The 14,320-nt window shown below is 39.4% G+C and overlaps 2 protein-coding genes across 2 annotated transcripts in view; one reads left to right on the top strand and one right to left on the bottom strand.

The window, feature by feature from the left end:
- The window catches only part of LOC126183687 (protein obstructor-E-like), a 98,621-nt gene extending 97,262 nt beyond the window's left edge, over positions 1-1,359 (top strand). Inside the window, exon 5 of the mRNA XM_049925868.1 lies at positions 1,044-1,359. Within this exon, the coding sequence (XP_049781825.1) occupies positions 1,044-1,158 (115 nt within the window). The 3' untranslated portion in view covers positions 1,159-1,359. The remainder of the gene's footprint in view (positions 1-1,043) is intronic.
- The window catches only part of LOC126183684 (zinc finger protein 84-like), a 294,009-nt gene that overhangs the window by 203,490 nt on the left and 76,199 nt on the right, over positions 1-14,320 (bottom strand). The window lies entirely within an intron of this gene.

Raw genomic sequence — 14,320 nt, 5'->3', positions numbered from 1 at the left:
TGCAATGACACCCAGTTTCCTTACTGTTAGAGCAGAAGAATGCAATTGTGTGTTCTGAACCATTTTATCTGCTGGATACCCCTAAAAATATTTTCTATCAGTCACATGTCCCTTGCCTAACAGCTTTCAGGACTGCACTAAAAACTGTAAGTTCATTAGGCAGGTAGGGCCTCAAAACACAATAAGGTTAATCTAGATTCGCATTCATTGGCATATTAGACATGAAAGTGTGTTCCTGATCTAAAAGGCTCTTCTCTTTCTAATTTTTTTAAATCTAAAATTTTTCTGGGTCTCCTAAGTACTTAAGATAGGCCCTTACACTAGCCTTGGTTTAAACAAAATATTCACCACACACATCTCTAAAATAATGATTTATGAATTAACCCCACCATCACCTTTGCTTACAAATAACTACTGAGTGGATGTTATATGGAAGGACAAGCAATGCTACAGTTTGCATGTGCATTCAGTACGAGTACACTCTGTGTACTTGTCTGAATATCTGTAGTTGAGGACTGGAATCAAATTAGTTCTCAATGTCCAATCTAATCTGTTTACCTCATGCTGGATTACATCCTATATCTTCAGATGCAATGGTCTGGTACATCCACTTATAACACACCCATAATCAAGCAAGACCATAAAAAAGACACTGTGAAACTAGTGCAGATAGACTTGGTCTGCTTCTTCCCATAATCTATAATTATGTGTCTTCAAATTCCTCTTGGCGTTTTAAAACAACAGAAATCTCAGGGCGATTTCTCAAATTTTAAATGGCAATCATCACTGTAACAAGAGGCAAATTAAATATGCAGGTAATTGAAATGCTTCTTTTATCACAGGTACTGAAAAAAATTGAGTTCTAATACAGGAATGAATCAAGGGAAAGAAATGGTAGGTGTGTGCACCACTTGATGTATAAGATACTCAGGCAAGCAAATGGATACAGCTAGCTCTGATTTTATGTCAATGTATTCTATACACTTATTTTCTTCTTAGCTGAAAGTAAAATCCTTGTATTAATCATAATTTTTTTTTTCCAGCAAAAATCAGGCAAATCTTCGACTGAAGCCAGTGAGGCCTTCAAAGCTGGGACTTCAGAAACCATCAGTGCAGAAACAAACAGCACAAAATCCAAATCAGTATCGTTTTGGTTGAGACAATTTCATATTGTGTCACTGCACCTAAAAATGAATGGAATTTCTGCCTACACAATCTTTCAATGAACTAAAACAATTATAAGTTCTCATGAAAGATCTCATTAGATAATAATATACCGAAGCTGGAGTTTGTTGTGAAACAGTATCAAATGTAAACTTCTGAAGTCTGTCAAATAAAGTTCTGTATTGTATTTCTGAAGGATAATGTATGCATTATGCCATAGTTTCTGCTTGTATAACATTCCTACCTGGTCTATTAATTATTCTCAACAGTCTTCTTAATATAAACAATAACAGCCTCAGCAGGTCTTAACTTACTTTGAAATTTGCTGTTGTCATTGTGTATCTTTCAGTAAATACTCAAAGTTAAAGCATTACAGTCCATCTGAAGTCAGCAGAGATAGCACAACGCAGTTTCTCAAAATGTAAGACAATGATGTAAATGTCCATCAAGATGCACATCCCATATATTTTCGTGTGTGTGTGTGTGTGTGTGTGTGTGTGTGTGTGTGTGTGTGTATTTTGTCAGACAGTTTCAGTGTAATATACAACTCAAATAATTAATGAGTACTTCAGCAGTAATTTTTATGCCATAAGTCAACATGGATTTTATAGAAATGGATTGTGTGATAAAGCCAATAATCCATACATATATAAAAATGGATGTACGTACATTGAGGTAACAAAAGTCATGGGATACCTCCTAATATCATGTCGTACCTCCTTTTGCCCAGTGTAGTGCAGAAACTCAATGTGGCATGGACCCAACAAGTCGTTGGACATCCCCTGCAGAAATGTTGATCCATTCTAATACTATAGCCATCCATAATTGAAAAAGTTGCCAATGGGGGATGTTGTGCACAAAGTTATTTCTCGATTAAGTCCCATAAATGTGCAGTGGGATTCATGTTGGGCAATCAAGGTAACCAAATCATTCACTCAAATTGTCCATAATGTTCTTCAAACCAGTCGCGAACAATTATGGCCCAGTGACATCACATCGTTGTTCGGAAATGTGAAGTCCATGAATGGCTTCAAATGGTCTCCAAGTAGCTGAAAATAACTGTTTCCAGTCAATGCTCAGTTCAGTTGAACCAGAGGACCCAGTCCATTCCATGTAAACAGAGATCATGTCATTATGGAGCCACCACCAGCTTGCACAGTGCCTTGTTGACAACTTTGGTCCAAAGCTTTGTGGGGCCTGCACTACCCTTGAACCCTACTATTATCTCTCACCAACTGAAATCAGATTGCATCTGACCAGGCAATGATTTTCTAGCTGTCTAGGGTACAACCGATTGATTATGAGCCCTTGAGAGGCACTGCAGGCAATGTTGTGCTAGTAGCAAAGGTTTACTGCCATAGCCTATTAATGCCAAATTTTGCTGTATTGTCTTAACGAACATGTTCATCATATGTCCCACATTGATTTCTGAGGTTATTTTACGCACTTTTGCTGGTCTTTTAGCACTGACAACTCTATGAAAAGTCAGTACTCTTGGTCATTAAGCTAAGGCCATCAGCCAGTGCATTATCTATGGTGAGTAGTAATGCCTGAAATTTGGTATTCTCAGCACAATCTTGACATCGTGGATCTCAGAATATTGAATTCCTTAATGATTTAAAAATGGAATGTCCCATGCTTCTAGCTCCAACTATCATTCTACATTCAAAGTCTGCTAATCCCCATCACATGGCCATAATCATGTCAGAAAACATTTCACATGCATCACCTGAGAACAAATGATAGCTCCACCAATGCACTGTCCTTTTATAAGTTGTGTACACAGTACTACTGCCATCTGAATATGTGTATGTCACAATCCCATGTCTTTTTCCACCTCAGTGTGTACAGGGTGTTACAAAAAGGTACAGCCAAACTTTCAGGAAACATTCCTCACACACAAATAAAGAAGAGATGTTATGTGGACATGTGTCCGGAAATGCTTAATTTCCATGTTAGAGCTCATTTTAGTTTCGTCAGTATGTACTGTACTTACTCGATTCACCGCCAGTTGGCCCAATTGAAGGAAGGTAATGTTGACTTCGGTGCTTGTGCTGACATGCAACTCATTGCTCTACAGTACTAGCATCAAGCACATCAGTACATAGCATCAACAAGTTAGTGTTCATCAGGAACGTGGTTTTGCAGTCAGTGCAATGCTTACAAATGCAGAGTTGGCAGATGCCCATTTGATGTATGGATTAGCATGGGCCAATAGCCGTGGCACGGTACGTTTGTATCAAGACAGATTTCCAGAACGAAGGTGTCCCGACAGGAAGACGTTCGAAGCAATTGATCGGCGTCTTAGGGAGCACGGAACATTCCAGCCTATGACTTGCAACTGGGGAAGACCTATAACGACAAGGACACCTGCAATGGACGAGGCAGTTCTTTGTGCAGTTGACGATTACCCTAATGTCAGCGTCAGAGAAGTTGCTGATGTACAAGGTAACATTGACCATGTCACTGTATGGAGAGTGCTACAGGAGAACCAGTTGTTTCCGTACCATGTACAGCATGTGCAGGCACTATCAGCAGCTGATTGGCCTCCACAGGTTCACCAAACAATGTGTCAATCCTCATTTCAGTGCAAATGTTCTCTTTACGGATGAGGCTTCATTCCAACGTGATCAAATTGTAAATTTTCACATGCAACATGTGTGGGCTGACGAGAATCCGCACACAATTGTGCAATCACGTCATCAACACAGATTTTCTGTGAACGTTTGGGCAGGCATTGTTGGTGATGTCTTGATTGGGCCCCATGTTCTTCCACCTATGCTCAATGGAGCACGTTATCATGTTTTCATATGGGATAGTCTACCTGTGCTGCTGGAACATGTGCCTTTTCAAGTATGACACAAGATGTGGTTCATGCACGATGGAGCTCCTGCACATTTCAGTCGAAGTGTTCGTACTCTTCTCAACAACAGATTCGGTGACCGATGGATTGGTAGAGGCGGACCAATTCCATGGCCTCCTCGCTCTCCTGACCTCAACCCTCTTGATGTTCATTTATGGGGGCATTTGAAAGCTCTTGTCTACGCAACCCCGGTACCAAATGTAGAGACTCTTCGTGCTCGTATTGTGGATGGCTGTGATACAATACGCCGTTCTCCAGGGCTGCATCAGGGATTTCATGCGATGGAGGGTGGATGCATGTATCCTCGCTAACGGAGGATATTTTGAACTTTTTCTGTAACAAAGTGTTTGAAGTCACGCTGGTACGTTCTGTTGCTGTGTGTTTCTATTCCATGATTAATGTGATTTGAAGAGAAGTAGTAAAATGAGCTCTAACATGGAAAGTAAGTGTTTCTGGACACATGTCCACATAACATATTTTCTTTCTTTGCGTGTGAGGAATGTTTCCTGAAAGTTTGCCCGTACCTTTTTGTAACACCTTGTATATGTATGTGCGTTCCACATTTCCTCCTAAACCAGGGGACCAACTTCAACAAAACGTGGTACACTTTTCATTTACCATCTGGAAAGAATTGCTGTGGGACTATGAACCACCTACTAATCAAAGGAGCGGCAGTGGAGGTGGGGGTGGAAAAGCGGTGTAGTTCATGATGTGCAAATACCCATACTTTATTCATCCAGTATTTGAGATGAGAGCATTTAAAAAACTTGCAAAAATTTTTTCACATAATTTCAAGCCTTTACAGTATGTTTTCACGTTTACAACCCCCACAAAATGATGAAACAGAAAATTTTTTATTGCTTACTACATATTTGCTGTTCATGCAGTAAACCTGCCGCATGAAGCATGACTTTTAATTTATTACTTCTTTATTACTAACTCTATTCACAACATGTTTTGCAGACATCAGCCACAAAAAAATGGTTCAAATGGCTCTGAGCACTATGGGACTTAACAGCTATGGTCATCAGTCCCCTAGAACTTAGAACTACTTAAACCTAACTAACCAAGGACAGCTCACAACACCCAGCCATCACGAGGCAGAGAAAATCCCTGACCCCGCCGGGAATCGAACCCGGGAACCCGGGCGTGGGAAGCGAGAACGCTACCGCACGACCACGAGATGCCATCAGCCACATACAGGACTGGATGTATCTGCAAAATTATATGATTGTGTAACAGAGTTCAGGCGATACTTCATTATAAACATTGAGCTCAGTGAAAATGAAACTGTAGGGTGAAATTCGTTAGACATACAGGAGAAAAAATGTGGTGGTGTCTGAAGAATGAGGTTCCATGTCAAAGTTGGTATGTCATGACGGAAACACACTGTCTGACTGAGAAAAGAATGGGAGATGTCAGCATAGGCACACCCTAAGGAGGTTCCATACGTCACTTCTGCTGGTTGCTTACTTAGGTCAGAGCACAGCACTCCTCAGTGCACTCATTAATCATTGCTTATGACAGCAGAATTGCCTTACTTCAGATCCAGTAGTGTGAGTTGTATTAGAAGGCATAACTGTCTATCAAAATTTACAGTCAACCGTACATTGCAATATGACTATCATTCCGTATCAAACCAAGTGATAAGTTTTAAAAGTCAGTAACACTAACATATGAGTAATGACATTCCTGTATACCTGGATTGATTTCAAGTTAAGTACTGTATTTTGTTCAAATTTTAATAAAGTGTTCTATTATTTTGTGTGTGGTGTGGTATCTGCTTGGCCTCCTCCAGAAGTAAATCTAGAACTGTTACAAGCCCACTCCAATGCCGACAAGGATGTGTGCAGGTTATTCCTATACATTTTCCTCTCTGGTCTGCCTTGTGCATCCTCTTAGCATTCTGCTAGACAGTGACCAAAATATTCATTGTGCAGTCTGTTTCCTACTGTGTCTACTATAAAGAGTTTAACCATGTCTGACCTCCAACGAGAAACTGACATTGTTCAGTTTCTTGTGAAGCAGGTTGAACAACTGCAGCTTAGTACCCGACAAATAATAACCTTACTGGTGCAACAAGCAGCTCCTCAACTGGTTGCTGCTCCCAAGTTTCACCAGTTTAACAGTAAAGAAAAGGACTGATCTGAATATCATGCACAACTGGATGCCCACTTCACAGCCTACAACATCAAAGGTATGGTGCTCACTGTTTTCTTTTTATCAGTGGTTACAGCTGACATGAACTTTCTATGTTTAAAACTGTGACCTGACTCTCATCCTGAAGATGAGAAACTCATTCGTAAATCAGACGAACATTTACAAACTAAGGTCATGTTGCTGCAGTGAGATTTTTTGTCTTAAGAAGTGCCCCTAACAGTCACTGAAATAGTAGACTGCTGAACTTAGAGTGCTAGAGATAGCAGGTTCAACTGTTCTTGTGGCCTAAGCCATAGTGCAAACACACAAAACATGTCTGACACATGAATTCATGCTGCTATCTTAAAACTGCCAGATCTGGATCTGAAAACAATTTTTTCAATTTTAGAGTCTCAAAAGCGCAGGGGACACAACTGAAGTTTATTTTGAAGCTCTGTATATTTTCCTGGTTCATAGTGTACAAGCTACTTCGTCTCATGCAAATGTTGAATTGAATAAAGGCGGGGATCAGATTAACAGTGAAAGTAAAGGTAAAACATTTCAGTCATATGGCTCTTAGCACTATGGGACTTAACATCTGAGGTCATCAGTCCCCTAGAACTTAGAACTACTTAAACCTAACTAACCTAAGGACATCACACACATCCATGCCCGAGGCAGGATTCGAACCTGCGACCATAGCAGTCGCACGGTTCCGGACTGAATCGCCTAGAACCGCTCAGCCACAGTGGAGTCATGTGGTACACGAGGTGTACATAAGAACAAGTTGAGAAAGTATTATCCTCAGTGTTCTTCAAGGCATGATACAAAAGCTTGTCCTTGTAAGGACACAAAGTGTTTCTGGTGTGGTAAGCAATGACATACCCAAACAATCTGTTTACAAAGCAGCCAGGGCAGGCACAGCTCACGAACACGGCTTCAGTGTGGCTTTCAGGAAGTGAATGTAGTGTTGACACTTCCATTACAGCTGACGCTGGCAAAGGCTCACTTTTCTTCTTCTGTAGACCACATGCAGCAGAACAGACTTTTCATTCAGGTTCAGAAGACAATTAAATTTCAGTCAGATATGGGTGCATATGTTTCACTCATCAGTAAAAGCACCTATGAAATGATAGGTATACCACAACTACAGATGCTAACTTCTGTTTTGTCTGCATATAACAGGCACAAAATACCATTGCTTGGTACATGCAGTTTGCCAGCAAATTTTTGTGATATTGCAAAGAGTGTTTCATTTCATGTATGTTCTAAAAACAGTGCAAACATTTTTGATTTAGATTTGTTTGATTTCTTCGGCCTGCTTATACAAGACAATGTGCAACAAATCAGCATTTCAATGCCTCATACTAATGTTTCTGACTTGTGCAATAAGTACAGTGAACTTTTTGAACCAGGTTTAGAAAGGGCTAAGGATTTTGAATTGCACATTATATTGTTAAGGAGAGTGAACAACCACAATTTCATCGTGCTCGGTCTGTCTACCATGCTATACATGAGCAGGTTCATCTATGTCTACATCTACATCTACGTGATTACTCTGCTATTCACAATAAATTGCATGGCAGAGGGTTCAATGAACTACCTTCAAGTGTCTCTATCGTTCCACTCTCAAACCGTGCGGGGGAAAAACGAGCACTTAAATTTTTCTGTACGTGCCCTAGTTTCTCTTATTTTATTGTGATCATCATTTCTCCCTATGTAGGTGGGAGCCAACAGAATGTTTTCGCAATCGGAGAAAACTGGTGATTGAAATTTCATGAGAAGATCCCGTCGCAACAAAAAACGCCTTTGTTTTAATGACTGCCACTCCAATTCACGTATCGTGTACATGGCACTATCTCCCCTATTTTGTGATAATACAAAATGAGCCCCCCTTCTTTGAACTTTTTTGATGTCATACATCAGTCCCACCTGATGCGAATCCCACACCGCACAGCAGTACTCCGGAACAGGGCGGACAAGTGTCGTGTAAGCACTCTCTTTAGTAGATCTGTTACACTTTCTAAGTGTTCTGCCAATGAATTACATCTTTGGTTTGCTCTACCCACAACATTATTTACGTGATCGTTCTAATTTAGGATTTTTGTAATTGTAATCCCTAAGTATTTAGTTGAATTTATAGCCTTCAGATTTGTGTGGCTTATCGCATAATTGAAATTTAGCAGGTTTCTTTTAGTGCTCATGTGAATAATTTCACATTTTTCTTTATTCATGGTCAATTGCCACTTTTTGCACCATACAGATGTCTTATGTAAATCATTTTTCAATTCGTTTTGGTCATCTGATGACTTTACAAGACGGTAAATGACAGCATCATCTGCAAACATTCGAAGAGGGCTACTCAGATTGTCTGCTATGTCGTTAATATAGATCAGGAACAAGAGAGGGCCTGTTACACTTCCTTGGGGAATGCCGGATATTACTTCTGTTTTACTCAATGACTTTCCGTCTATTAATATGAACTGTGACCTTTCTGACAAGAAATCACGAATCCAGTCGTACAACTGAGGCAATATTCCATAGGCACGCAGTTTGGTTAGAAGACGCTTTTGAGGAACAGTGTTGAAAGCCTTATGGAACTCTAAAAATATGGAATCAATTTGACATCCCCTGTCGATAGCACCCATTACTTCATGAGTATAAAGAGCTAGTTGTGTTTCACAAGAACAATATTTTCTGAATCTGTGCTGACTATGTGTCAATAAATCGTTTTCTTTGAGGTAATTCATAATGTTCAAACACAGTATATGTTCCAAAACCCTACTGCAAATCGACATTAGTGATATGGGCCTCTAATTCAGCGGATTACTCCTATTTCCCTTTTTGGGTATTGGCGTGCCTTGAGCAATTTGCCAGTCTTTAGGTATGGATCTTTCTGTAAGTGAGTAGTTGTATACAATTGCTAAATATGGAGCTATTGTATCAGCATACTCTGAAAGGAACCTGACTGGTATACAATCTGGACCGGAGGACTTGCCCTTAAGTGATTTCAGCTGCTTTGCTACACCGAGGATATCAACTTCTATGTTTCTCATCTCGGCAGTTGTTCTTTATTGGAATTCAGGGATATTTACTTCATCTAATTTGGTGAAGGAGTTTGGAAAACCATGTTTAATACTTCTGCTTTAGTGGCACTGTCATCAGTGACTTCACTGCAGTTATCGCATAGTGAAGATGTTGACTGCGTCTTGCCACCGGTGTGCTTTACATATGACCAGAATCTCTTTGGGTTTTCTGTCATATGCCAAGATAGAGTTTCATTGTGGAAATTATTAAAAGCATCTCACATTGAAGTACATGCTATATTTTGAACTTATGCAAAACTTTGACAATGTTGGGGATTTTGCACTCTTTTAAATTTGGTACACCTTTTTCGTTGCTTCTGCAACAGCCATCTGACCATTTTGTGTGCCATTGGGGATCAGTACCATCACCAATAGACCTAGTACATCTACCTGTCACAGTTGGCACCATCCAGAGTGGTCCCAATGGAGGCTGACATCGCACCACCACTGCAGTCATTGATGGTCCTGCTACCAGAGCCAAACTCAATGGAGACACAGTCCCTGGACAGCCATCATAGCACCCCTGCCCTGGAGTTCCATCATTGGCTGTTGCAAGTCACACTCCCTGTCTCCTTATTAACATTTCCATTCAGGCCAGCCCTCACCCCCCCCCCCCCCCCCCGTCCTGCTGTCATCATGTGACACACCACTACACAACAATGGTGTGTAGGCTTAAGGAGGAGGAGGAGGGGGGCAGGGGAGAGAAAGGAATGTGTTGTCATCCAAAAAATGAGGTCCCATGTCAAAGTTGGTATCTCATGATGGAACAACAAGTAAGAACAGTCTCTGCCTGATGCACCAACAAATGGGAAATGTCAGTGCAGACATGCCCTGAAGAGGTTCCATATGCCACTGCTACTGGATTCTTATGTATATCAGAGCACAACACCACTTATTCCACTTGTCAGTCATCACTTACGACAACAGTATGATCATAGATCCAGCAGTGCCAGTTGTATTAGAAGCGAGAACTGTCTATTGAAGTTTATAGTCAACTTTCAATTGAGATATGCCTATAATTCTGTACTGTTCAGCGGCAGCAACATATACATAGTGCCATTCTTGTTGACCTGAATTGTTTCCATGTTAAGTACTCTATCTTGTTCAAGTTTTAATAACGTGATCTAACATTTTGTACATGCTGTAGTCTCTGCTCTCTGCTCAGCCTCTCTTGTTGACCTGAATTGTTTCCATGTTAAGTACTCTATCTTGTTCAAGTTTTAATAACGTGATCTAACATTTCGTACATGCTGTAGTCTCTGCTCAGCCTCCTGCAGAAGTAAATCTACAATTGCTACAACTAACTACATTAAATACATGTGAAATGTATTTGACATGTGTGTATGTGGACAAATGCATGGGTAAAAAGCTTACTACCTTCAAAGAAATTTGGTACACATGTTGGTTACTATATGGAAAGAAATACTGTTGGTGTAAGAATCACCAGCCTCCTATTGGGGTGGGGGTGACAACGTGGAGAAAAAAGGGAGGAAGATGATATGGACAGACAGAGAGGAGGAAGGAGGAGATGGACACAGATGGGGGGAGGAGGAGATGGACAGAGAGAAGGGGATGGTGAAATGAACAGAGAGTGGGGAGAGGAGAAGATGGGTGGAGAGAAGGGAAAGGAGGAGATGGACAGAGAAAGGAAAGAGGAGCAAATGGAAGAGAAAGGACGGAGGAGGAGAAGAACATGGAGAGGTGAGAGGAGGAGATGGATAGGAGGAGAGAAGGAAGAGATGGACCAAGAGAGGGTGAGTAGATGGGCAGAGAGAGGGAAAGGAGGAGATGGACATAGGAGAAAGGAGCAGATGGACAGAGGATGCAAAATGCAATCTAGCAATAGCAGGAAAGGCATTTCTCATAAACAGAAATTTGTTAACAATCATCTTCTTCTATATAGATATCTATAGTAATGATAAAACTGTAAAAGCAGCATAACTGTCTGTCTGCTTTGAACACATTTATCTCCAAAATTATCAGCCGTATTTTCATGGGGTTTTCATAGGTAACTTGAGTGTAGCTTGGGGTGACATATAGGTTTTATTCAATCAAAATTGCAACATGGAAAAAAAATATATATTTAAAGTTTTGTCTAAAATTACCTGCTCAGCTTAGCAATTCAGATCTTTAATTATAATGGTGCAATTCATCAAATAACCAAAAGATGCCATTGTTAGTTTTTTAGTATATCAAAGAACCAAGAGAAGATGCTCTCAGTTTTTAAGAAGTATATGTTAGTGACAGAATTGTGTTCTTTACGAACACAAACTAACAGTGAATTTACTTGGCTAGGATACACAGATTTAATGTTTTTGTTCTGTGTATTAATGACTTTAAGACATTGCTTTGCTTCCTTTGATTGGTTTTGTTTAATTTCTTTGCTAGGAAAAACGAAATTATTAAGTTTGCTACGGGATTTGGGTGTCTACTCATTACATTTTGATTTCATTTTGTTTATGAGTAAAAATGCCTATAAAATGGTCAAGTCTTTCTGAATATGCCACAACAGCTAGAAGACTGAGGAGTGTGTGGCCTCAAGAATCGAATGAAGATTGTGAGGTGAGACTTGCTGCAGATCAAGTACATCACTCTTCAATGCATTCTTTGGAAACTCCTTCCAAAAGTGAGGTGCGACACAACTCCGATTGAGAGCATCACGCATTATGTTGTTCCTCGGAGCCTTTCACTCACAAGGGTTTCAAGTTATTTCCCTCCAATCTAACATCATAGAAGCAGAAATTTGAAAGGAAGTGGCACATGACAGCAAGTGTTTTTACTCGGAATCCCATTTATTCTTAACAGTTCACCGTTTCGCTTTAAATACGTATGATTCCTAATGAGCTTATGTTATGCCATGACCATAAAAAAAAGCACAAGGCCAGATGCTGCATGCTGCTGGTGTGCACCTTATTGTCAGTTGCTCTTTGCATGACCAACTCTATGGTGGCTCTCTCCCATGTTAGTGAAGCAAACAAGCTCTTTGTTCATGTCCCCAATTGTACTACTTCAAATGTATACAAAGTAGCTTTATAGGTCAAAAATATATTCCACATGTACAAGGTCTCAGGCACAGCTATAAATAAATACTTGGGCAATACTGGGTTTCTCAGCTAGTGGTCAATATAACGAAATATCATTGCAGTTTCCTAGCAAAGAAAATGCACTCCTTGCTAGAATGATTAAGGGATGCTGCTTATCAGTTATTACCCAAAACAACATGTACTTCACCACAGGTTCATTTAAGAAATACTTACTGGTTATCAGATCAGTCACTAAGTCTACATCTGTTGTGAACTATTATTTTCGACAAATTAACTGAAACACATTGTGGGCAGGCATATTTTAAACAGCATACATTATTTTGTGCACCCTCTAGGACTTAAAACAAGTACTTGAAATTTTTTTGATAGTAAGTACATACTCTTTCATTTTATTTTCCATTTGATGACTTTTCCTCTATGTTCTAAGTCCTTTATCATGTAAAAGATTTATGAGTCCGTCTTGTATGAGTAAGAATATTTCTATACTTACTCTAATTTACATCTTCAGTGACATGTGTGTTTGCCTTCCATTTTTTGTCAGCTACCTTCCACTAGCAGAAGCTTCTTCAGCATGTTCCCATTTATGTATTCTCTAAATGAAGTTTTCCCAAACACCCTTCCCCTTCTTTGACCAAACTAAAATATGTTCACTCCACAGCTTTACATGTTCCTCAATTTATGACATCCACTGGGGCATTTAATTTCAAATGCTTTTAACCCCCATCTCCCAAGCTTTCTGTCTTCCACATAGCACAATGTTCTAGAAATGGTTTCAGAAAGTTCTTATACTGCACCTGTATAACATGATTAATAAATAAGTAAAGCAATTTTAAATAATTTTTAATTCTACCTTTACTGGTAAAAGTGACTAAATTCATTGGCATGCATTCTTGTCTATACATTTTAATATATATGTTGTATGTATCAGCATTTCAACTAAGCTATCAACAATGCATTTTATTGCACATTTATGCACACTGAAATATAGGTGAAACAAAAATGTTGAAACATTTGTCGAGAAGTAAGGTGATATGCAGAAAGTAAGCAATGTCCTGTTGGTGCCCCGTGTGTTTATACCGTGCCACTCCCTTTTTGGTTTCAGGCCTCTGCTTATGTATCATTGTTACAACTTTGCGGTCTGCGTCTGTATGTAAATACTGCATTTTCTGTCAGTTAAATTGTAGCATCGCAGAGAAAGTGAGGTCATTAGAAAGATATTACTGTCGCAGCTCTGATAATGATGGTGAAGGAATTGGCTAAAACATTATTCAAGGAATCATTCTAAGATTAAACTAGGCTGATTTTGGAAACTAGAATAAAGTATAAACCATGGCAGTTTCAGATGTATTTGGACTCCAGTCCTCTCATTCTACTGATGTGTAAGCACACCCAGTGCACTTGGATCTCTTCTGTGGCCAAAATCAAAATTTTAATATTCTTTTCAATCATAACAATATAACATTTAGTTTGAAATGAGTCTCACTCAAGTAATTCTCCCTTATTTCTCATAACCAGTCAAATATTTTCATAAGATCTTAAAACTATCTCTCTTTCTCATTCCATTCTCCCAAAAATATCAATCAGTTATGAGGAAATTGGCACACTGTAGGCATCAAGTCAGTAAAACTGTTGTTATACTAATATTTGCACTGAAACTGGGGGAGATGAGAGGCAGAACACAAACACAGTGTTTGTATGCTGCCTTGGGGGGGTTACAGATTAAGAGTATATTCTTTAAGCATAATAAATGGAGCACACAAAGCAGAACAAACATATGCAGTTCAGTTTTAATTGATGAAGATGTCTGAAGACAAAAAAACCATCACATATTTATTCTACAAAGTAAACAGCTTATGTGTGTTCACATGTCATAAAGAGGCATTAAAGAAAATTACAAAGTGGATAACACATTGCACTGTGTTCCATTTGCCCATGGATTATTTTGTAGAGCAATATTAGACATCTCAGACTGTATAAGATTATACAGGCTTAAATGCCATATACAAAACTTGAAATATAATTAG

This window comes from Schistocerca cancellata, chromosome 4, assembly GCF_023864275.1.
Source record: "Schistocerca cancellata isolate TAMUIC-IGC-003103 chromosome 4, iqSchCanc2.1, whole genome shotgun sequence".
Lineage (NCBI taxonomy): Eukaryota > Metazoa > Arthropoda > Insecta > Orthoptera > Acrididae > Schistocerca > Schistocerca cancellata.
This window is presented reverse-complemented; position numbering and strand designations above follow the sequence as displayed.